Source organism: Paramisgurnus dabryanus, chromosome 5 (assembly GCF_030506205.2).
Source record: "Paramisgurnus dabryanus chromosome 5, PD_genome_1.1, whole genome shotgun sequence".
NCBI classification, from domain to species: Eukaryota; Metazoa; Chordata; class Actinopteri; order Cypriniformes; family Cobitidae; genus Paramisgurnus; species Paramisgurnus dabryanus.
Window position 1 is genome coordinate 15,119,464 of NC_133341.1, and position 23,179 is coordinate 15,142,642.

General features: G+C 37.5%; 1 protein-coding gene across 2 annotated transcripts; it reads right to left on the reverse strand.

The window, feature by feature from the left end:
• Positions 1–990: 990 nt before the first annotated feature.
• Positions 991–23,144, reverse strand: exoc3l2a (exocyst complex component 3-like 2a). Of its 2 annotated transcripts, none has more exons than XM_065293523.2 (14): positions 23,059–23,144; positions 18,533–18,749; positions 15,833–16,368; positions 13,556–13,776; positions 12,469–13,261; positions 12,069–12,183; positions 11,872–11,982; positions 11,596–11,696; positions 11,330–11,440; positions 7,903–8,038; positions 7,695–7,817; positions 7,450–7,605; positions 7,231–7,352; positions 991–4,227 (listed from the first exon to the last, which is right to left on the reverse strand). In XM_065293523.2, exons 3-14 carry the CDS (start codon positions 16,351–16,353, stop codon positions 3,909–3,911), a joined length of 2,829 nt encoding a protein of 942 aa, XP_065149595.2. In that variant the 5' UTR covers positions 16,354–16,368; positions 18,533–18,749; positions 23,059–23,144; the 3' UTR covers positions 991–3,908. The 2 variants fall into 2 exon arrangements, with proteins under 2 accessions (XP_065149595.2, XP_065149596.2); XM_065293524.2 differs by having other exon boundaries at positions 23,046–23,133.
• Between the last annotated feature and the right edge of the window lie 35 nt (positions 23,145–23,179).

Genomic DNA, 23,179 nt, shown 5'->3' on the forward strand with positions numbered 1-23,179 from the left:
TTTTAATTATTTAGAATCTGCTTTAATCACAATTTAATTTCACCCCTAGAACATAAAGTTAAGCAGTGTTAAGAAAGAGTTAGTGACCTAAAATGTAGCCTGTGTGTGTGTGTGTGTGTGTGTGTGGTGTGTGTGTGTGTGTGTGTGTGTGTGTGTGTGTGTGTGTGTGTGTGTGTGTGTGTGTGTATCTGGTAATTATCACGTTATGGGGACCAATTGTCCCCACAAGGAATACCAGTATTTTTGTGGCCTTGTGGGGACATTTTGATGTCCCCATGAGGAAACAAGCTTATAAATCAAACAAAATGATGTTTCTTGAAAATCTATGGTATCAGAAAGTTTTTTGTGATGGTTGGGGTTAGGGTTTGGGTTAGGGGAGGGGAATATAATATACAGTTTGTATGGTATAAAATGCATTACGTCCATGGAATGTCCCCACAAAACATGGAAACCAGAATGTGTGTGTGTATGTGTGTGTGTGTGTGACTGCAAAATTGTTTGGGTTAAAATGGAGTTGTTGTGTTGAAAAGGAAGCGACTGCCTGTGGTGGTGTGTTGGCTCTGATAAGAGGATTCGTTTGGCACCTCTTAGAACAACAGGAATAGAGCCGTTACCCAAAACATCCCTCTGCTGACAGGCGGCATAGCTTAACCTCAACTTAACCTGAACCCACATAAATCCACACAACTAAAATTAACCTTTAGAGAGCAAGTGATTGTGCTAAACCCACCCAGGACTGTTAGTCTTCTTAAGGCATCCTGTCGCTCTAGAACATGCACGCAATGGCGAGATCATGGTTTCAATTCTCAGGGAGACTTAACTGATTAAAAGACATAGATTATATTGATTTTAAGTAATTTCAATCAAAGGATGAACTGGAGAAAGCCAAATGCATAATGCATTAATGTAATGTAAATAATGATTAATGGTAAATATTCATGGAATATTAAAAAGAAAACGACAAGTAAACAACAGACTTTTAATTAGGTTTTACATAATTTCCCAGTCAATGGGTCTTTATTTCTTATTTACTTGAAACAATATCAATGTACATTAACATCATCATTTTTCATCTGTAATGTCTTTGCTCAAATATGTATAAAAATTAAACAGAAAAACAAAAAAAGAACAGCAACAAATAAACATGTTTTTAAAATGTCACAATCAGTCATGATTAAACCACTTAAGCGTTTGCTCTTCATAAATGGCATCAATTAAAACTTACACCTGAAAGATGTATGTATTGTAGAGCTGTACCTGATGACATCACTACATATATCTGCTCTGTTGTGTGATTTATAGTCACACTCACATCTTTTCCAAAAAGACAAATAGAAAGATTCTTAAAATAATGATTTCTGTCATATTCTTTTATTTTTGTGTAACCTTTTCCAATACAAAAACCTTTTGTGTAACAGAAAGTTTTTGTGAATATCAAACATTTTTTATGGAACCATACAGCCAGATAAAAACCATTTTAGGAGTTTTAAGCAGTCTTGTTGTCTACAGCATTGAGCACAGCCTATATAAGTTCATGCTGAATTTCTTAGCTTTTCAACTTTACAGCAGTGAGGCTTCTGCCACTCATTCAAATCAAGTGTTTGTTCAAACAAGCTATACACAATACACAGCAGCCTATTAACAGCCTGTATAAAAGCCAGAGATTTCCTGTCTTTTTAAGTGCCGAGTATTTGATTCAACCGCAGCTGTGTTCTGAAGGACATGCTTTGTTGTTTATTACTTTTCATCTTGGTCTCCCTTGACCAGGTTCTGCCCAAACACATCTAGTTGATTGACTGAGTGTGAATAGCCTGAGCAATAAATGTAATCTATTTCCTATAGACGGTTTCATCAGATGCACACGGGTTGCTGCAGTTACGCTCCTGGCCCGAACCTAACTTCCTGTCTGTGCTTGTTTATTGGTCTGGCTATTGCCTAAACTGACCTCTGCAACAAATACCTTGTTAAAAAATTAAAATGTTTCGGTTTCCAAAAGTCGAAGGGAGACCGTGAGCATGGATCACTACTGTGCGGTTCTGGTAGCCAGGCAAGACTTTGAGGATCTGTAGTTAAACATTGTATACATTCATTTTACACAGATGAGTTTATACCACTGGGCTGTTGAATGCTTAATTCTGATTGGTTAAGAAATGGGTATGCATTGTTTTTCGATAAACACACACATAACCTGTCAAGTGTCTTAAACTACCCTTTGCTTCGTCCCGCATTACCACCTTGGGAGTGCATTATTTTTGAATAATTCAAATGCCTGTCATCAATTATTCCTACTTAATGCCTGATATACTTATGTGATCTGATATTCATCTAAATCAAGGGTATTGACAAACATAATGTCTAAAAATAAAATAAAATATCTGATCTTGCATGTCTTTATGGAGAACAACCAAACAACCTCATAGCGCTTGTGGAAAAAGTATGTGAACCCTTCAGTTAATGACCTTAAAAAAGCTAATTTGAGTAAAGTTTTAGTACACCTGGAGTCTCGTTAAGATAATACATTCGAAGGTGTGGACTACAGCTACTTTGACTGATAAAAAAACCCTCAAACTTTTGGAGTTTGCTCTGCACAAGAAGAACACGCTTATATGTGAGCCATGCCTCGCCAAAAAGAGCTTTCAGAGGAGCTACGATCAAGAAATGTTGGTTTACATAAAGCTGAAATGGGTTACAAAGTTTTTCAAAGACTTTAGAAATTCACCAGTCTACAGTTTGGCAAACAATCTACAAATGGAGACGATTTGGGACTGTTGCTACTCTACCAAGAAGTGGGTGCCCAGTCAAAATGACATCAAGAGTGCAACGAAGACTCATCAGTGAGGTAAAGAAACAACCCCTAATGACAGCCAAAAATTTAAAGGCATCAGTAGAACTAGAATAAGTCTACAATACACAAACACTGAACAAGCAGGGTATCCATGGCAGGACACCACAAAGGAAGCCACTGTTTACTGCACATCTAAAGCTTGCAAAAGAGCACATTGACACTCCACAGCGGTATTGGCAAAATGTTTTGTGGACTGATGAACATAAGATCTATTTGGAAAAACACACAGCGCTACATCTGGCGTAGAAAGGTCACTGCATATCATCATGAAAACATCATCCCAACTGTAAAGTATGGTGGAGGAAACATCATGATTTGGGCCTGCTTTGCTGGATTAGATCCTGGCCAGCTGCAATCATTGAGGGGAAGATGAAATCCGAAGTATATCAGACAATTCTTCAGGATAATGTGAGAATGTCTGTACGTCAGATGAAACTCTATAGAAGGTGGGTGATGCAACAGGACAATGAACCAAAACACAGAAACAAGTCCACAACAGAATGGCTTCGGAATAACAAAATCCACCTTTTCGAGTGGCAATATAAGAGCCCAGATCTTAACCCAATAGAGATGATCTGGAAGAATGGGCTAAAATAACTTCTCCCCGATGTGCAGGGCTGATCCACAGCTACAGGAAGCGCCTGGTTGAGGTTATTCCTGACAATGAGTGTCAATAAATTATTAATTTTAAGGGTTCTTTTTCCACTGCCATTTTGAATGTTTAATGAGTGTGTTTAATAAAGGCATGAAAGATCTAAATTTTTTGTCTAATTACTTTAGACACATTATGTTTGTCAATACACTTGACTTAGATGAATATCAGATCACATTTTATGACAAATTTATATACATACTTTTTCTTGTCACTGTATGTTGAAACCATCTATAAGGGCTGACAACAATAAATTCAACTTTCTGATAAACATAGATCTTTCCCTACTTGTTTTTGTGTCCTAACAATACATTCATTTTTTTAGTTTTGTATGTGTTATGATTTTTGTTTCTATATAGTTAATTGTGCTTTTTTTAAGAATGATGTGCATTGTAGTTATGCCTTATTTTATTATCTGTCAGAACGCTTTGTACGCAACGACTGGGTTCTCCCGTCCGCATGCTTCTCGTTCCGGCTCCGTCTGCTGTGTTTACGATGCGGTCGGGCGCTGGCGACCCATGATGACACAGTCAGAGCGCATCGAATCAGAACCAACCCCAGACAGGGCATGTCTTTGGCCACTGCGATTTCAGAGAAGAGGGCACGATCCCTGGGCAGATTAATGGAGCTGTCGCTGTTCTCTAAATCCCGAACAACTGCTAGAATCTCCTGACGGTCTGATTGATGCACCATCCCACGGACATTTAACACAGTAGAGATGTGTCTTCTCCTGAGAGATGTAGACAGAAAAAGATAGTAATGGTTAACGTAAACTCAGTGCGAGGTAATTATGTAAGGTGCCTAAAAGGTTTTTCACAGCAATGTCAACCATTTTTGGTTTCATTCAAAGTTTTAATATTTTAAACAACCCATCATTTTTAAAGTGTAGATGTAATCTGATTACAGTAGGCCAAAGTGATTACTTGTAATGTTTCTGACCCTCACCACTGGTCATCATGGCTCATATAGTCCAAGTCAGCACTATATACTGCAAACATGGCTTGTCCCAAATATAGATAACAATGTGACAATGTGTCACAGACTATATCATAGATAGCCCAAAACAGGAAACAGTGCTAAGCACAAAGTAAAGTTAACTAGCCTCCACTTTTTGCTTTTGATCTTCAGTTTGTGTGGGTGTGTTTTTGATAGGAGCGTGGCACCAGTCAGTCTCCTGTGACCTGGCAGGAACAGGAAGTACTCCAGAGCCACTTCCTGTCTGCCGAGGAGGGTTGTGCGTCAGCAAGCAGGAGCACTGCCAGCCAGTGACTGAGCACACACAAATGCTCCCCTTCATCCAAACAAAAACATTGGACTAAGTGGGGTCACATTTCACCTATTCCCCTGTTTACTGACTGCTGCTCCCTCCCATGCACTGGGTCCCTTCCACATAAAGGAAAGTTGGCATAGAGACGAAGCACCTCAGTAACTATTTTCAGACAGACATTCTTAGAATGACCTCAGGAAACTGAGAGGTGTTGTGAAAAATAGTCCTCAATCGCACCCGGAAGTCAAAGGGAAACATGTCAGATTTTTCTTGAATGAAAGCATTTTAAGACGACAGCATTCAGGCTCTACCCTTCCGTAAGTCTAAAAGTCTTTAGCAAAATTGTATTAATGCAATTGTTTAATAAAGAGCAAAGTGATGTAAATTAAATCGCTGAGTGCCAGAGATTGAAGATTCAATTTTGAAGGGATTTTAAGATTGACAAGACACTTGACCAATACACTCATAAAAATACAGAATTATTTTCAACCCAGCATTTGTTCAAAAAGTGACAAACCCTGCTTTTGGGTAAAATAACCAACAAAATGTTTATATTTTGGGTTGAAACAACAAAGGTGTTCACTCAAAAATGGAAAATCTCTCACGAATGAATCCCGCATATACCATCTAAATGACTTCTTTTTTTTCATTTGAAAACAAAAAATGTTGTCTCTAAATGTCATATAAGTGTTTTGTCAAGACACAAAATATGATGTTATTGGTGTGCTGCCAAATTTGAACTTTTCACGCTGATTTGTATGTTTCAATAGATACGCAATGGGAACCTCTATGTGAACCGATGTTGATGCCCGGCCAGACCAACGACCACCGGCTGCCCCCGTTTAATTTATTTATCCATGTATATATAAATATAATTTTAAATGTTTTATTTCCCATAAAATTTTATAAAATAGTATCTAATATATAGTATATCCTCTATAGAAGCAGCTGTGTCTGGCTTTCTCTTGAGGGTTTTTTTCCCCTAGGATTTTTTTCTAAAAAGCCAGGAGAGTTTTTCTCCAAGTAGGTTTTTTCAACTCCTGGGAAGTCAGCTGACACTGGCTTAACTTAGCACCCTCTTCTATACGTTACATTATTACTACACTCGCTAGTACAGTTTAATCTTTGCCGCTGTATTCTCATTGGTGGATCTAGACCAGTTGTACTGTTAGAGGGGCCAGTTGCATTAAGACCTTATTCTTGTCATATTATTTTCTGCATTGCACTGCACTTGATTTTAAAATTAATCTAAAAATTAAGTCTAGTAATATGTCTAGTTTTTAGACTAAATGTATCAAATGCAAGTTATTTTGTGCATAAAACAAGCAAAAAATCTGCCAATGGGGTAAGAAAAAAATCTTAAAAGTTTTTCTTAAACCCTAAATACATGTTTTATGCATAAAATCACTTAAATTTGATATTTTTGGTCTAAAAACTAGACTTATTTTCATGGGTCGTTTTGCTCATCAAGAAAAAGCTATTTAATTTAAGAATTTTTTGATATTTTTACTGAAAACAAGACAAAAATACTAAGTGTGCACTAAAGACATTAACAGGCCAAATACCATGTTTATGCTACTGTCTAATTACGGGTGTAAAAAACAACGATCGCAAAAAATTTGTACAAATAATTTCACACCCCACATTTAGGGGGGCCACAAGGGGGTCCAAGCTTGTTGTCACAGGGGCACTGGCCCCCGCTGGCCCCTCCCTAGAATCGCCACTGCGTATTCTGCTGTTTATTATGTCCATCAATTTTTCTTTTTTCTCCTGCATCTATTAATGTAAAGCTGCTTTGAAACAATTAACAATTGTGAAAAGCGCTATATAAATAAAATTCAATAAAAAAATTGAATAGGTATTAATTGGTTGTTGTGACCTAGATGAGAATCAGATCACATTTTATGGTAAATCACTGTAGAAAACCAGTTTATTCCTAGGGGTTCACATACTTTTTCTTGCCACTGTATATTATCCCACTGGTGTCATTTAAATTATTTTAACAATGGGAGTTTCGCTTTTAAGGTCTTCACCATGTTTACAGCACTTTAATATCCAACAAAATTATTTGTGTTCAACTGAAGAAAGGAAGTCATATACATCTGGGACGGCATTAGGGTAAGTAAATTTTGAGAGAATTTTCATCTTTCTGTAAACTAATCCTTTAGGGAACTTCTAGTAAACTCTTTTTCCTGTAAAAAATGATATAAAAAGTAACTTTTTTCTCAAAACAAACTTCAACATAGAAAATTGTTACTAAAAAGTAACATGCCTGCTAACAGTTTTATAGCTTAAAACAATTCTTTCCTTCCTTTATCTTAAATGTGCATCCTGTTCTACAATTTGATATCAATTGTATCATTTTTTTATAGCTTTACTCATTGCAGATTCCTACGGCCTGATCTTTCCTCATATTTCTTAATAACCTCATATCCTAAATAGTGTTTATTTTTCCGCTGGTCTTACTGTATATCTGGAAACTCCTTCACCAAAACTCCAACCTCCATCTGAATAGAAGGTGTGTCTTCTAACACTATGATGTCAGCCAGGTGAACAATCAGACTGTCCAACCAGGAAGCAGTTGACTCCTGAGAAACAAAGAGAGGAGATGAAATAGTTTATATTTAGTATTTTTAATAACAATTTCAACAAATGACGACTGCATATCGATTTATTTCCACACACCAGATCCTTAAATAGAGCCTTCAACTGCTTGGCTTCATCCTGCAGACGGAATGCCACTCTCTTCCTCATTTTGAGTGACGTACAAATGACCCGCCCCCTCATGATGGCACGAACATATTCAACCAGGACCCGCCTGTGCACCTCATTCACCAGTGTCTATCAATCAATCATACAATCAACCAACAATCCCACCAGTAAGTGTTTGTCTAATAAGATCATGTATGGGTTTTGGATGTGTGTCATACCTGATACGGAGGGCAGTCCATTCTGCGAAACTTTTTAAAGTGCTGTTTAATAGACGTCTCAATGCTCTCAAAGGCCTCATTGTTCTCCAGCCACTTCCTCTTCACCAGCTTATCAAAGAATGGCTGGGATCATGAGAGAAAATGGATCAATTAAAGCACTAGGAACCAGAGCGTATGTGCCGAATGTGAATGCGTTTGTATATCTCACCCTGATATTTTCAAACAGTATGTCAGCGAGTACTCGCACAGAGTGGTTGACGATTCGCTCTAGAGAGGAATGAGCTCGCTGCGAGAAGTCCTCACTGCCGAGGGGGTCACACATATGACAGCGCTCCACAAAACTCCTATACAGTACAAAACGGTAAGTATCATATTATAGTTACATCTTACATTGTGTTTTACTGTAGTTTATGGCATAATAATTTTATTTAAAAATTTCAAGGAGAGGTTTGAGAGACTTTTTTGCATATGTTAGACACCAATTCATTTAATGTTGGCAGCGGCTATTTACACTAAGTGCATATAGTGTTAGATACCATGTAAAAGAAGTGTAAATAGTAATTAGATGATACTTTATATTCACAGATATTATTTGCACCTCAACATTTTTGTACATTAATAGGATGCAGTAATAACATGATTAAATGGATGCTTTATTATTGGGAGAATAAAAGCCCTCCCTTACACCGACCCCTTACTGTACCAAATAAATAGTTTTATTCCTAATAAATACCCGTTAGGCACATTATTTTCACTTTTTAAACATTTTCTTCATTTTTACTGAAAATAAATGCCTTTTAAATGCCTTTAATATATATATTAAGAAAAAGTTTACTTTTTCAAAATAAAAATGTAGATCACATTTAAAATACATTATAGTTGAATTTAATTCAATTCAATTTTATTTATATAGTGCTTTTCACAATTGTTAATTGTTTCAAAGCAGCTTTACATGAGTAGATGTAGTGGAAAACATAGAATAATCAATAGATAATATAAGAAGTAGAATACAGCGGCTAAGAATAAACCGTACAAGCGAGCGTAGTAATAATGGGAAAACTCCTAGGAGGACAAAAACCCTTGGGAGAGATTAATATATATTTATATATATAAACACGGTAGGGATAGGAAGCGGGTAAGCGGATTAAACTGGTTCAGCCGGTGGTCGTTAAAAACTACACTAAAGGCACACCGGGTGAGAAGCGCAGTGCCGCGTTGATTGGCGTCTAGGACAACTCGGAGGTATCGTACACCGGAAGTGCACATTAAATAGCACAAGCTTAGTCAGAGAGTGTCTACTTCAAAATGCAAAAATATACGTTAGCAGCCACTGTTAACTGCTAACGATTTGGGACAAATATGATGTTATTTAATGTAAAACTATGAAAAAATGCTGCCAGGCGCCGCCGGTGTGCGTACATTCACAGAAAATAATGTGTTCTGTTTTTAGATTCATGGCACGACGTTGAGCAAATGTCAAACAATTTTCTGTACACGTACTACAATACACATGTGCATTATGTCATTGTTTTCACAAATTTCCATTTTTTGTAGTTACACAGAGACATCTTTTCAAAAACTTAAACTTTCGTTTTAAGGCCACCAAAATGATGTTGTGAGATAAATAAACATGCAAAATACATAAAAAATATTTTAGTTAAAATTTGTGTCATGTAAACACCCCTTAAAGGTGCAATGTGTAACATTTAGAAGGATCTCTTAACAGAAATGCAATATAATATAATATACATAACTATATTATCAGTGGTGTATAAAGACCTTACACAATGAACTGTATTGTTTTTATTATATTAGAATGACCCGTTTTTCTACATCCACTGCGGCGCCATGTTTCTACAGTAGCCCTAAAATGGACAAATTGTTCTACAAAGTAGGCGTGGCAAACTCGATTCCTTTCAAGGATCCGGGTTATTGTGAGTCACTCACTAAAGTGAGCCGGGTTGTGTGAGTCACTTGAGTCAGTATTGCTAAATCACCAAGGAAACTCAGTACAGACCCACTTGTAACCGGCTGATCCACGCGACTCAAGATTCTCAGAGCCGGAAACATTGCAGACTCGCAGACCTTGGGACTCATGATACTTTTCTCGCCCTACAGATCCAATAACCGGATCCGGTTAGTGGGTCTATAGAGCGACTGAAGTCTCCTCAAAAGCAAATCCACAACAAAAGCCTTTCACTTCTGAAATAACAGGCTTATAGGTTTTAGGTTTGGTGTGTATGTTCGACCATTTAAAAAAATAGGTCTAATAATAATAGCATAATAATATAGAGAAAATATAGAAAAAACGGTGTCCTGATTATGTAGCCCCCCGAGCCGGAGAGTCTCGAGTCTGCAATGTTTCCGGCAGATCTGCGAATCTGCAGTGTTTCCGGCTCTGATTCGAGAGACAGTTCGCGCGGATCAGTCGGTTACAGATCAGCCGGTTACGAGTTAAAAGATTCTTGAGTCAGAGCAGATTCACATGTCTCTCGAGTGGATCTGTAGAGCGACCGAAGTCTCATTAATAATGTTGAAAGAGGTTTGTGTGTGTAGTGGCGCTGTTTATGGTTTTACATTGAATTGTAGTAGGACTCAACTGATCCGGGTTAATGATACTAGAGACTCGCGACTCATGAGTTTATGCTGCGTTCCAGGCAACCTGTAACCAGTGAATCACGACTTCAAAACCACGACTCACGACTCTGCACTGGGAGTACATCGATCTAGTACGAGTTCACGGTGGGAAGTCACAAGTTTGACTGCCGTTCCATTGCACTTTCACAGGTAGAAGGTTGTAAAAACACGGGTTACAGGCTGCCTGGAACGCATAGAGTCGTGGTTTTGAAGTCGTAATTCACGGGTTTAAAAACCTGCCTGGAACGCAGCATAATTTAAAGATCCGGGTGAAAGACCCGAGTGAGTCACGACTCAAACAGGTCTACTACAAAGCTCAATTCATCCATATTGTCCGACATGTTTGTCCTGAGGCAGCTACCGAATGCATTTCAAAATTAACGGGTGAGCTGTCGACTGAACTGTTTGTTGCAATTCGCAATCTCACCACTAGATGCCGCTAAAATCCACACACAGCACCTTAAAGACTATTTTTCCTTCACACCAGACGCGATTTCCATGTTAAGTCAATGCAAACCTCCAAATAGGCATCCTGCGGCGTGGTCAGCGCGAGTTGAAAAATCGGAACTTTGGCGGATTTTCGTGCTGCGTTAACCAATCAGGAGTTTATTGATTATAGGAAGCAAGCGGAGGCTTAAAAACAAAACAACAATGGAGGACAATCATCATCACTACATGAGACATCTTTGTAGTTTTACAGGAATTAAAAGGATCTTGTTTGGAAGAGTGAGGAGTCTAACAATCTGGTAAGTTTGCTCAATTTCAGCTATATAAGCACCCTCCCATAACACGAATTTACGCTTGAATATCTCGAATAACTAGAATTTCACAAGCGAATGAAGCATTTAAACTTTAAATGTTCAAGTGTCCAACAAGCATGAACAGCGCATTTTTGCCGCCTCTTCCACGTCTGGTGTGAACGCACAGATACAATCAATCTCCCATCCAACAGGTGGAGAATGCTTGAATGAGGGTGATATGTTAATAAAGATAAAAACCTGAAAGGTGGAACACAGTTGACAAGAGCGATTGTCCTGGAGACATAACCATCCCCACCATCTCCAAACTCCGACTGTGTGTTATGGAACACCTCAACCTTTCTTTGGAAGCTAAATATCACACACAAACACATACACACACTTGATTAGTATATATTCTGGGTTTTAGGAGCTTTAAAAGTTTTGAAATATGTTCAGATTATTAATATCATTAATGATCTTTACTCATTCGAATCATCATTATATGATCTACTTTTCCATCTCACCTGTGCAGGAAATCCGCAAGTCCATTTAAGGTGCAGCGAGCAATACTGGCTCCTAATGGCTGACTGACAGCAGTTGATCTGTCTAAATCTACCTTCAACCTCTGGGACAGACAGAGACATAAAGATATAAGGAAAACATTCACAAAGACCCTTGAAGAGAAATCAAACACAATATACAGTGCATACACAAACAAACAAAAAGTGATTCATCTTATGGAAGCAATTACTAAAGCATAGATCCTATGTAGCGTGTGTAGGTGTGTGAGTATATATTACCTGTATAATAGAACGGGCGAGGCCAGATTGATACTCTTCAATGTGCAACGTCTGTGCCCATCGCTTTTCTTCATCCTCCAAAACCTGAGACAGCTCTGTGGTCACCTTCTCCTAGAGGACACAAAGCATCATGGGAATTATTTGAACTGTTTAATTCCAGAGGTTAGCAGTCAATTCGCTATTTGATCTAGTGTTACCCAAACAGTGTCGACACAGTCCTGTTCCAGCCGATCGATGACATCTTCTGGCAGAAGAGGATCTAGAGATTCACAATCTATTGTGCCCATTGCTCCAACTGTAGCCAAGACGTCCCTGTGACAAATTCACAATATTAGAATACATACGTGTTTAATTCACTTGTGTGTTTGTGTTGTTTTCTTGTGTATATACGGTATTTCCCTCAGGTATCCGGCAGCAGTGTTGTTCACGATAAACAATGCAGTTGTTATTAATAGACCTGAGCTAATTCTTCCACGGGGCGATTAAGAATCACTGCGAGAAAAGGCCCGAAGGGAGGATGTTTAAAAAAAGTAAAACCCACATCACATTCCATTCACATTCTCGTTCCGCTTTCTATTTTTACACGTGTGCGTGTACCTGTTGTAAATGTTGTAGATCCAATCCAGCAGCGAGTATATATCAGTGATCTGAATGGGTCCACAAGTGATGCTCTTCAGCCGTTTGGCGACCGCCCTGTGATAACTCTGCATGTAGACCTGAAACACCCCAAACTCCTCAGGATACACCGCCACCACGTTCCGACGGGCTGCGTCCATATCTTCCACCACCCTGCCCCTCAGACGCTCCAAATACATGGCCATCTGACCTGCGGCGATGCCTCCTGGCTGTGGAAGACACCAGTCGGCTGCCTCTCCCATGGCCTCCACCCATCCCTGACGCAGCCTCCTGGGTCGCTTGGAGGGTCGTGCGATCTCACGCGAGATTGGCCGGTCTTCCGAGTTATCTTCGGCTTGGAGGTTGGCCTGGGCCTCTTGGTGCAGTGCCCAGACCTTGTCAGCCTGCTCCTCTTGCTGTATGACCAGAACCACAAGACCCAGCTGAGGCCCGGTGCAGGGTTGACGTAGGGACTCCCTCACCACATCCCACATCTCATTCTGAAGGGCTTCGTAAAGCAGCTCTACGTCTTTCACTTTACGCAGCCCGGCATCCCACATGCTTGGACCGGACTCGTCATTGCCTGAACCAGCAAGCAGGGGGAACCAGGGGGATGAGGCCAATGAGGGCGTTGTTGCAGTGCTGGGTGTGGTTGAAGTGGGTGTGGTTTGTGTCAACGGGGAGGGATCAAGTTCACACTCCCTCTCGAGCTCTTGAATGTGCGTGTCGGCAAGCAGCAGGTCTCTCTGATTGACCAACTGCAAGATCTCCAACACTAAAGATGCAAAAGTGAGAAAAGACTTGTGTTAACTTTTATACTGCCATGTGTTCGATCACTTGTGTGTTGATAAGTACACAGTTCCGATATTCTCTTCTTGCACCGAGCTTATCAGGTAGGATCTGCAGCACAAAGAAGGTATGCAATTTCCTGTCTCACAAAGACTTTTGGACCATGTTGTTGGTCATTAAAAGCAATGTTTTATATGGGAAAAACACTGAGACCTTTGACTCGGAGCATAAAAAAGTTTCATTTGATAAAGTACAAACAAGTACAGAGGTTAAATGTTACCTGATAGCGGCTCCCTGCGTTTGACTGGCTGCTCTTCCTCTACCAGCTCTTGCTCGGACCCCTGGGAACTGTTGTTTGTTAGTGAGTCACGTTTGAGCTTGCTCAGACTGACCATACGTAGGAATGAGGGACGACGACAACTGTCTTCATCGTCTTCGGTGGTCAGATCACCTGTGGGCAGACTATCTCTGCGCTCGCTCTCTTTACGACGGCCTGCCAGTCTAAGGAGTAAAAAACTTAATCTTAGAAAAAATGACTATGTAGCATTTTATCATGTCTGAATATTAGTGTGTCGACACAGCCTGTGAAAAGCCAGCTACTACAGTCATATTCTTTTGTAATTTACTGTTTTCTACATCAAATCATCATACATAAAGAACATTACATGAAAATATAACCTTGATTTCTGTAATATTGACTGATTAAAGTCGTGTTAAAGGAAAACACCACTGTTTTTCAATATTTTACTATGTTCTTACCTCAACTTAAGACAAATTAATATACCTATCTCTTTCAATGCGTGCACTTAATCTTTGTACAGCGCGAAGTGAATGTGTTAGCATTTAGCCTAGCCCCATTCATTCCTTAGGATCCAAACAGGGAAGAATTTAGAAGCCACCAAACACTTCCATGTTTTCCCTATTTAAAGACTGTTCAATGAGTAGTTGCACGAGTAAGTATGGTGGCACAAAATGAAACGTGCTGATTTTTTAAGCAATTAAAAAATGTGAACTATATTGCATGGCGGAAATTTGAGCGAGAGCACGGTAAAAAATGACTTCCTTCCTTAGTATTTTTGTCTTGTTTTCAGTAGAACTATCTATAAATTCTTAAATTAAGATGCTTTTTCTTGATGAGCAAAATTACCTAAGAAAATAAGTCTAGTTTTTAGACAAAAATTATACAATTTAAGTGAATTTGTGCTTAAAACAAGCAAAAAAAAATCTTCCAATGGGGTGAGAAAAAAATCGGCAGATATTTTTGTTGTTTTAAGCACAAATTCACTTAAATTTTATCATTTTTGTCTAAAAGACTTATTTTCTTAGGTCATTTTGCTCATCAAGAAAATACATTTTGATTTTAAGAACTTCTAGATATTTCTACTGAACACAAGACAATAATACTAAGTAAGAAACTCGTTTCTTTGCAGTGAGGGGGTAGTCAGGAGTGATGATGTTACTGCGCCGAGGCTGAAGTGCTGCAAACTGCTTTTCCGCAATACAATATAGCTCTAATTTTTCTGCATAAAAAAATCGCCACGTTTTATTTTGTGCCACCATACTTACTCATGTAACTACTCATGTAACAGTCTTTAAATTGGGAAAACATGGAAGTCACTGCAAAAAATGGTTTTCAAGAAAAAAAAAATCTTAGTATTTTTGTCTTATTTTCAATTAAAATACCTAAAAAATTCTTAAATTAAGATGGTTTTTCTTGATGAGCAAAATGATTAAAGAAAATAAGTCTAGTTTTTAGACCAAAAACATTAAATTTAAGTGATTTTGTGCATAAAACAAGCCGAAAAAATCTGCCAATGGGCTAAGCAAATTTTCTTGAATTTAGTGTTTAAGAAAAATTTTCAATATTTTTTTGCTTACCCCATTGGCAGATTTTTTTTGCTTGTTTTATGCACAAAATCACCAAAATTAGATTTTCCTGTCTAAAAACTATACTTATTTTCTTGTGACGTTTTGCTCATCAAGAAAAAACATCTTAATTTAAGAATGTTTAGATATTTTTACTGAAAATACAAAAAAAATTTTTTGAAAATAATTTTTTTGCAGTGTGGTTTCTAAATGCATCCCTGTTTGGATCCTAAGGAATGAATGGGGCTAGGCTAAATGCTAACACATTCACTACTCTCTGTACAAAGATTAAGTGCACACATTGAATAAAGAAAGGCATGTGTTAATTTGTCTAAGTTGAGGTAAGAACATTGTCAAATATTGAAAAACGGTGGTGTTTTCCTTTAAAGATTTAAAATAAATGTGAAATCAATGAGTAAAATGAAACTTTGATGCTCCTAATCATATAAATACATTATAAGACCTTAAACTCAAACCCATGATTTAGTGTCATTCTTAACCAGTAAAGTTACATTAAAGTAACTACACTGTCAAAAAATGATAAGTTGTGTCAACTTATCAGAAAAAGACAAAACTTAAAATACTAACTTGAATTAACCGTTTTACCTTCATACTGCATTTTTTTTTAAGTGTACAGTAATATTGCATAATGCAAATTACAGGAGAAAACATGCAACATTCAGACTCTCACCTCAGTAAAGTCATGATCTCCTCTGAGGCTCGTCTATAATTAATTTTTCTCTTTTTTCCTGAGGAAGGTGTTGCCGGGAGGGTGGCACTCCGCGTCGAAGGGGCAGCACCCCAAACATTTTTTCCAGTGATACGAAGTCCTTTCCCTAACTTTCCCAGGGTCTTCAATGGTGATGAGCCACAAATCCGTTCCAGAGTTCCTCTCTTTTCTTTCGATCCTTCGTTAACCTTCGACCCTCCACGCTGCTCTGTGTTTGCCTCATTCTCCAGCGCCTCACTCACCTGAGATGATCTTTGGTAGTCCTGTCCATTTTCCCAAACCCCATTCTCTTCATTATTCCACCCTATACCTGCCCACGCCCCCTCAAACGGATTCAGATCGGATGGTGGCAGAATGAGTTCCCCGTTGCTATGGTTACTTTTAAGGATGAGTTCACCGTTAGCAAGGTTACTCTTTTGGATGAGATCACCATTGCTCTGGTTATTCTTGAGCCTCCTGGGCAGCTTCTTAAAGATGGGCATTCTTGCACTGGTTAACTAAAAGACAAAATTGACACCATTGGTCACAATCAGTAATGCAGTCAGTAATCTTGAAAATATATATAATTATATACATATTCATATAACATTTAGGGTTAGGTGTTACAGAAATGTTTACATCATGTTCACTAATCATGTTGATAGTCCACTATGACCTGTTCAAACCGCCCTTTTCAGGCACTCCTAAATGACTTTGCCTTGTTGCATTCTCATTGTTCGGTATTCCGGTGAGCGGAGTGCATTAACAGCATATTTGTGTGTGTTTGTCTATGGGTTAGCAATTTTAATCATCTAAAAAGAAATCTCACATCCAGATGTGTCAGAATAGTTTCCTGTCCTCAGAGATTCTCACAAACACTCACTTTCTGAAATGTCTCATGGGATTTATACCATTATAAACAGAGAATCCTTGCTTTGCATCCAATGATGGTGGTTAAAGAGACTAAAATAAACTAAAATTAAACAAAAATTCACAGATTAAAGATCCCACAGTTGTCTCTGTCAGTGCTATACGGTACGATAAATAATGCAAATACAGTAAAATCATGACAATGTTTTTATTAGTAGATAGATGTGTTGTGATGTGCACATTTGACTGCTCAACATTGCACAACAAAACATAACAATCGAATCTAACATATAATCAGTTTTAGATCGTAAACATTAATTATATTAATACTAGAGTCTGGGCTTTGTAATGACCCTGTAGAGACAGGGTGGGTTGTGATTATATAAATGTCTATAAATACACTCTGCAGCATATTAATCAGTGCGCAGTGATGTCCACGTGTCTCGCCTGTAGAGGGGCTTTTTTGGCACCAGGGGGTAATGAGTTTGTTTAGGTATAGACAACATACAGTGAACAACGTGTAGTCATTGTGTGATTTAATTTTTTTTTAAAGACAATTCTGTATCACCAGGACAATATTTCTAAAAAAAAACAAAAAACAATGCAATTCTACACAACATTATTATGCACAATTCATAATTATATTAAGATTAACGTAAAGCTTAAAATGTTACCACACCCTCTCACCATAACAAAAGTCACGCCACATAACGAACATTATTTTTCTAAAGTGGTGCTAATTAGGTAATTGACAATATATCAGTGACTTAATTAAGAATTTAATAATCATTACTGTTATATTTATAAACATCAATAATACAAATCAAAACAATATTTATAATACTAATATATATATATATATATATATATATATATATATATATATATATTTATAATACTAATATATATATATATATATATATATATATATATATATATAATTATATATATGATATTATTATTCCAGAATTATGGATGTGAAATTTGCAGTCAAAACTTAAAGTATAAATTCTTAGAGAATGCATTTTTATCAATATATTGAACCCTCTGTTTCAAATAACCTAAACAGCAGCTGATAGAGTCCAGACATCAGAAAAATATCAGTCCTGTTTTCTATTTTAGATGAGGGAAACATGCATGCATTTTGAATGTGACAAAACAGTTTTAGTAAATCCATACTTTGTAGGAATATGTGAATTGAAAGGCACAAACTAGAAACAGTAATAGCAAATAAATGGACGGGATGGCTTTTCAAAGAATATTTAATAATTTTCTAATAAAAAGTTTGTGTGCGCATTTATGAGGAAAAAATATGTTATGGACATGAAATTTCTCTGTTATGGACGTGACAATTCTGTTATTTGCCCTTATTTAACAAAGAAAAAAATGATATAAAAACTTTAACAGAGACTTTGCATGGGTACCAAATATTGACATCCGTGATATCAGTATGATTAAAAACCTTTGGTAAAAACTTTACTTTTCAAGATAAGGTTAACAAATTGCCAAAAATCCATTTTATAAAAAAAAATGTGTGTTGATTTTTATATTCCTTTATTATTCTTAATTTACTGTTAATATTAACTTTAATAATAATTAATATTAATAATAATACTTTAATAAATGATGGTAAACCTTGTACATATGCAAACCTTTTAATTGAAACAAAGATCTCACGAATGGACCAGAAAACTGTAAAGTGAATTTATGTTCTAACATTTCATTGACTGCTATGACATTAAACTAATTACTAAAAGCACAATAAATATTTTTATTCTGATTTTAAAACATAAAATAACACAAACATCTTACCTTAGAGTGAAGTGGGCAGTCAGCTCATGGCAAATCCATCCCCGTGTCTGCGAGTGTGATAGAGAGTAAGACAGTGAGAAAGTTATGTGTGTATGTGTGTGTGTGTGTGTGTTTCACTCTCCAAGATTTTGGGGCCTTCTGCTGGAATGTCGGAGGCAGCCGTTCATTTTGCTACCAGATGATGAGGCATTTTCCTCAGGAAAAAGAGACACCCTCCCTAAACAAACATGCACACACACATACACACTGTCATTTACACATACAAAAAAACAGTATACATGCAACACATGTATACATTGACATGCACAGTCAATATATATAAATGAGTTCCCCCTTGCACACATAAACAGAGGTAACAGTGATTCACAATGAGGATAATAATAAAAGAGCATTTTTATTTCACGTAATGTCAGATCCATAAAGCACATTCATTTTCCAAAGCGTCTGTGTCATCTTAAGTAAGTATGCATTGGTGTGTCCCAAAACTTAGTTATTTTTTACAAATTGCTTCAAATGTATCTACTTTGCCATAAATTAAACAATACAAACTTTAACTGCATAGTATTAGTAGGCAAACTGCGCATGTGGCACATGACTTTGGCTTTTGTACCACCACAGGAACATCGCCATTATTTACACAGAATCAGAATATATTTCTGTATAAATCAAAGTAACATTAAAGCAACACTTAATACAGAACACATTAATGAGCAATTCACACAGAAATGTAATCTTAAAGGGAACATATTATGGAAAATCCACTTTTACGAAATGTTTGGACATAAATGTGTGTTGGTAGTGTGTGAACACAACCACCCCTCAATGAAAAAAATCCCCTTTCTTCTTTTTTTAACCCCCATTATACCAAAGCAGTCTGATGAGCCCTTTTCTCACAGACATTACGGAAAATACACAAAAATGCGTCCAGGATTTGTCCGGGATCATTTGATTTTTGGTTCTTTCACATTGCCAATGATTTTCCAGAATCTGTGCGTGCATTCACACGCATGTCATAAAGAAACCCCTGTTTTATATATCTTGTTGGAATGACTCGCATGCATTTTTGTTTATAAGATCATATGAGTGTATGAAGCACTATTCTTTTATGCTGGTGAATGATCTCAGCTTCAGCTTGGATAGTAAAGAGCTCACTGATCTCTGCTTCCATCCAGTTTGCAGACATTTCTCATTGTGAGTGTTTATCTGCATGTAAATCCCTCATTTTAAAGAGCTGAACCATAACTTCTTGTTGCGATGACAGGCGTGTCCTCACTAACGCACGCCGCTTACGGTATTGTTTGTGTCATTGTTCACACACAACACTTTCCGTAAATGTTATGGCAATGTTTAGGTCCCCATTACGGGAGCGATCCCAGAACATTTGCGGGATATGTTTATGTTCACATAGAAGCCTCTCTGCCAATTTGATTGAAATTTTCTGGGATGAAAATGCTGTGTGAATGGAGTTATGCTGTTTTGATTATTTTGTTAAAGGAGACATATCATGCTAAATCCACTTTCTTAGCTCTTAAATGCATTTTGTTGTATATTTGTAGTGTTTAGAAGTACATAAAAGTTGAAATTAGTCTCTTCAGGTGCTTTGTTGATATCTTTATATTCTGTTTTGGTCATATTTTCCAACCGGTTCTGATTTTTCTATTATCTATTACGTTTTTTGAACAATTACGTCACAGTATTTGCAGCGGAACTGCTAAATAAGGACATCGACTCCCAGCTCAACACTACGAGCAATCCGCCATTTTCAATTTCTCGCTGCGATATTGTAGTCCAAGCTCAAGGATGCAGAAGTTACGAGAGAGTAAATCAAAATGTTTGGTTGTTGAACCTGTGCCCGGTTAAGTTTTATTTTTCACAGAAATGTCATTTTTTAGTGCGCGAAGCACTTCAAGGATAACTATTTCACCAACCTCCACCAGTATAAAGTAGGATTTGCCGATAGACTTCGTCTGATTGAGGGGTCAATTACTTCTATCTTTGGAGACGACGAGCAGAGCACTTCGGTAAGCTGTAAATAACTTTAAAAACAGTAAAGTACACGGTGGTCATGGTTTAGCAGTGCTGTTTCTCAATCCGAAGGCTGCAGCCTGCGGATGTCGCATTTGGTCATCAACCCGGGATTAAGTTATAGCATATTACAACAACTTACAATTAACTAAAATTAATAGTCAACTTTATAATTGTTAATATTCTGAAATAAGACAGCCGGCATTAACAGACCATTGCGATACCTCCATATGAAGACGTTGTTCTGCAGGTTCGTCGTCTTCATTTTCATCTTGCTCCATTTCCGACTCTGGCGCGAACATGTAAGGCTGGATGGAAGTCTTGATTTAGTTGACTTTTGTGAATAACGAGTGAATAAAACGTTTCTGTGCCGCTAGATAATCGTATCTCTGCTATAAAACTACAAAAATGGCCGAACGGGGTGGAGTTTAACTGAGTGTCATCTCTGCAACCTGGAGAGGGGGCAGGGTATGACGTGCATTTAAAAAGACAGTACCAAAACGAGTTGCTTTCCGATGCACATCAGAAAAGGGGTAAAAAAGGGGGCCTGTGGGGCTATAAAAATGAGGAATTCAGACCCAAGCATTGCAGTTTTGCTTTATATAGACCACAAATAGATGATTTATATGTAAAAAGGACAGATTTAAAAGCATGATATGTCTGCTTTAACGTGAAGTCACACTAACAAAGCCCCACTCGTGACCACTGACTGACTGGTTAATTTTACCCAAAAGCTTTATTTAGCACATTGTAGCACTAATGCAGCTAAAGATATTATTGTCTGGGACTGTATTCACAGGAATCAGATCTATTTTTAACCCAAAGTACTTATTGTCTGTTGGTAAGGCAGTGAGGGCAGTAACTCATTTACATTTAACCTCCTATGACCGAGCTTTGATTTCTTCAAGCTATTTGAGGTTAGGAAGAATCAATAAATATATAACCAAATATTTTTCTATGAACATGAAGCAGTGTAATTTTTCATGTTTGTGTACAACAGGTTCCAGTTACAAAGAATTAAGTATTATGGTGCAAACATCCAGGTCTTTGGAGGTTAAAGGTACACCTATGAAAACAGCGCTTTTTTGCTCCCACCCAAATAGGGGATTTTGGACATACTATAACAAATGATTTAAAAGGGTATTTTGAGCTGAAACTATATAGACTCATGGGCATACCTTACACCCCATTCAGCCAGCCAGCACGTTATCGCTGTGTGTCGTCCATCTCTTTCAATGAGGCGTTTCTAAATCTGCTTGTCATAAACAAATGAGTACTGTCCACTCCAGTAACTGACGAGAGAAGAATGACTTGGACTCCACTGCTTCGTTCTTATTGGTAGTCGCTCCCAAAATTCGCTCAACATTTGCATAAAGTTAAACTTTTCTTAACTTTCTCGCGTCGCTGAACACTTCCATACGGTCACCTACGGTCACTTTCTTTCATGTCACTGGGAGTCGCCAGGTTTCATTTGAAATGAATGAGATTGCGTCGCTCTGCTACTGCTGAACGCTGGCTGTCTGAATGGGGCGTTAGACTTGTGTTACATATTGTAAAAATAGGCATAATATACGTGCCCTTTAAATGGGTTGAAAAGACCAGTACCTATTAACAACTCCTTTTTTTCAGTTAAATCCAAACAATTACTTAGATATTGACCAAAGGATTTTGTGTAGTTTGCTGATTCAGAAATTCAGCAGCCTATAACACATTACAAATCCGAATAGTATTTACTGTAGCGAATTTCCTATACATAGTGTTTTTGAACTGTGTAATGTATTCTGTAGGATACATTAACAAAGTGTATTTACTATAATATACTACAGTTTTTTAAACGTGGGAAGATGTTAGAAATAATCAATGAAACATGTTGAAGCTGTCTGGCTCTGCCTGTGAACCAGGGAAAGTTTTTGTGTGATTTTGCTACGGTTTCCAAAATAAAATCATCTTACAAAATAAAAACATTCTATAAAAATATAACCTTGATTTTTTTGTAATAATGATTTACTGAGTAAAAACACCCTACTGAAATATCCAGCTAAGACCAGATTTAAGCTGGTTTAAGCTGGTTCTCCCAGCCTGGCAAAGCTGGTGGGTCAGCTCAGCTGGTCTTCCCTCCTGACCAGCTAAGTCCAGTTTAAAAAGTGACCAAAACACAGCTAGACCAGCTTGCTACACTAGAAAAACCAACTAAAACCAAGCTGAGAGGCCAGCTAAAACTAGCTTATGCTGGTGCATGTAATCAAAAACTTTGATGGTCATAAAATCATAAATCGATTATTACATTAGCCTGCATTTCACAGACAAAGTCATTTTATATAAAAGGCAAAATTTGCGACACAAGTGTGACAAACGAGCTGGAAAACAATGAACAGGTTAAAAGTTTAGGCTATAGTCAAGATATTTATCGTATTTCCGTGGTAACTTATTGTAAATATATTTTTAAGAAACATTATTAACACGAGCAAAATAAAAACAATCACATTACCTTTACTTCTCACCTTACAGTTAAGTAGTTAGTAGTTTAGTGATGTGTTCACAAAAGTGCAGAGAAATGAGTGCGACTCTTCTTCTGTGTTAATTCTGCCCTCTGGTGGACGACGAGTTGCAGCGCAACCTGCT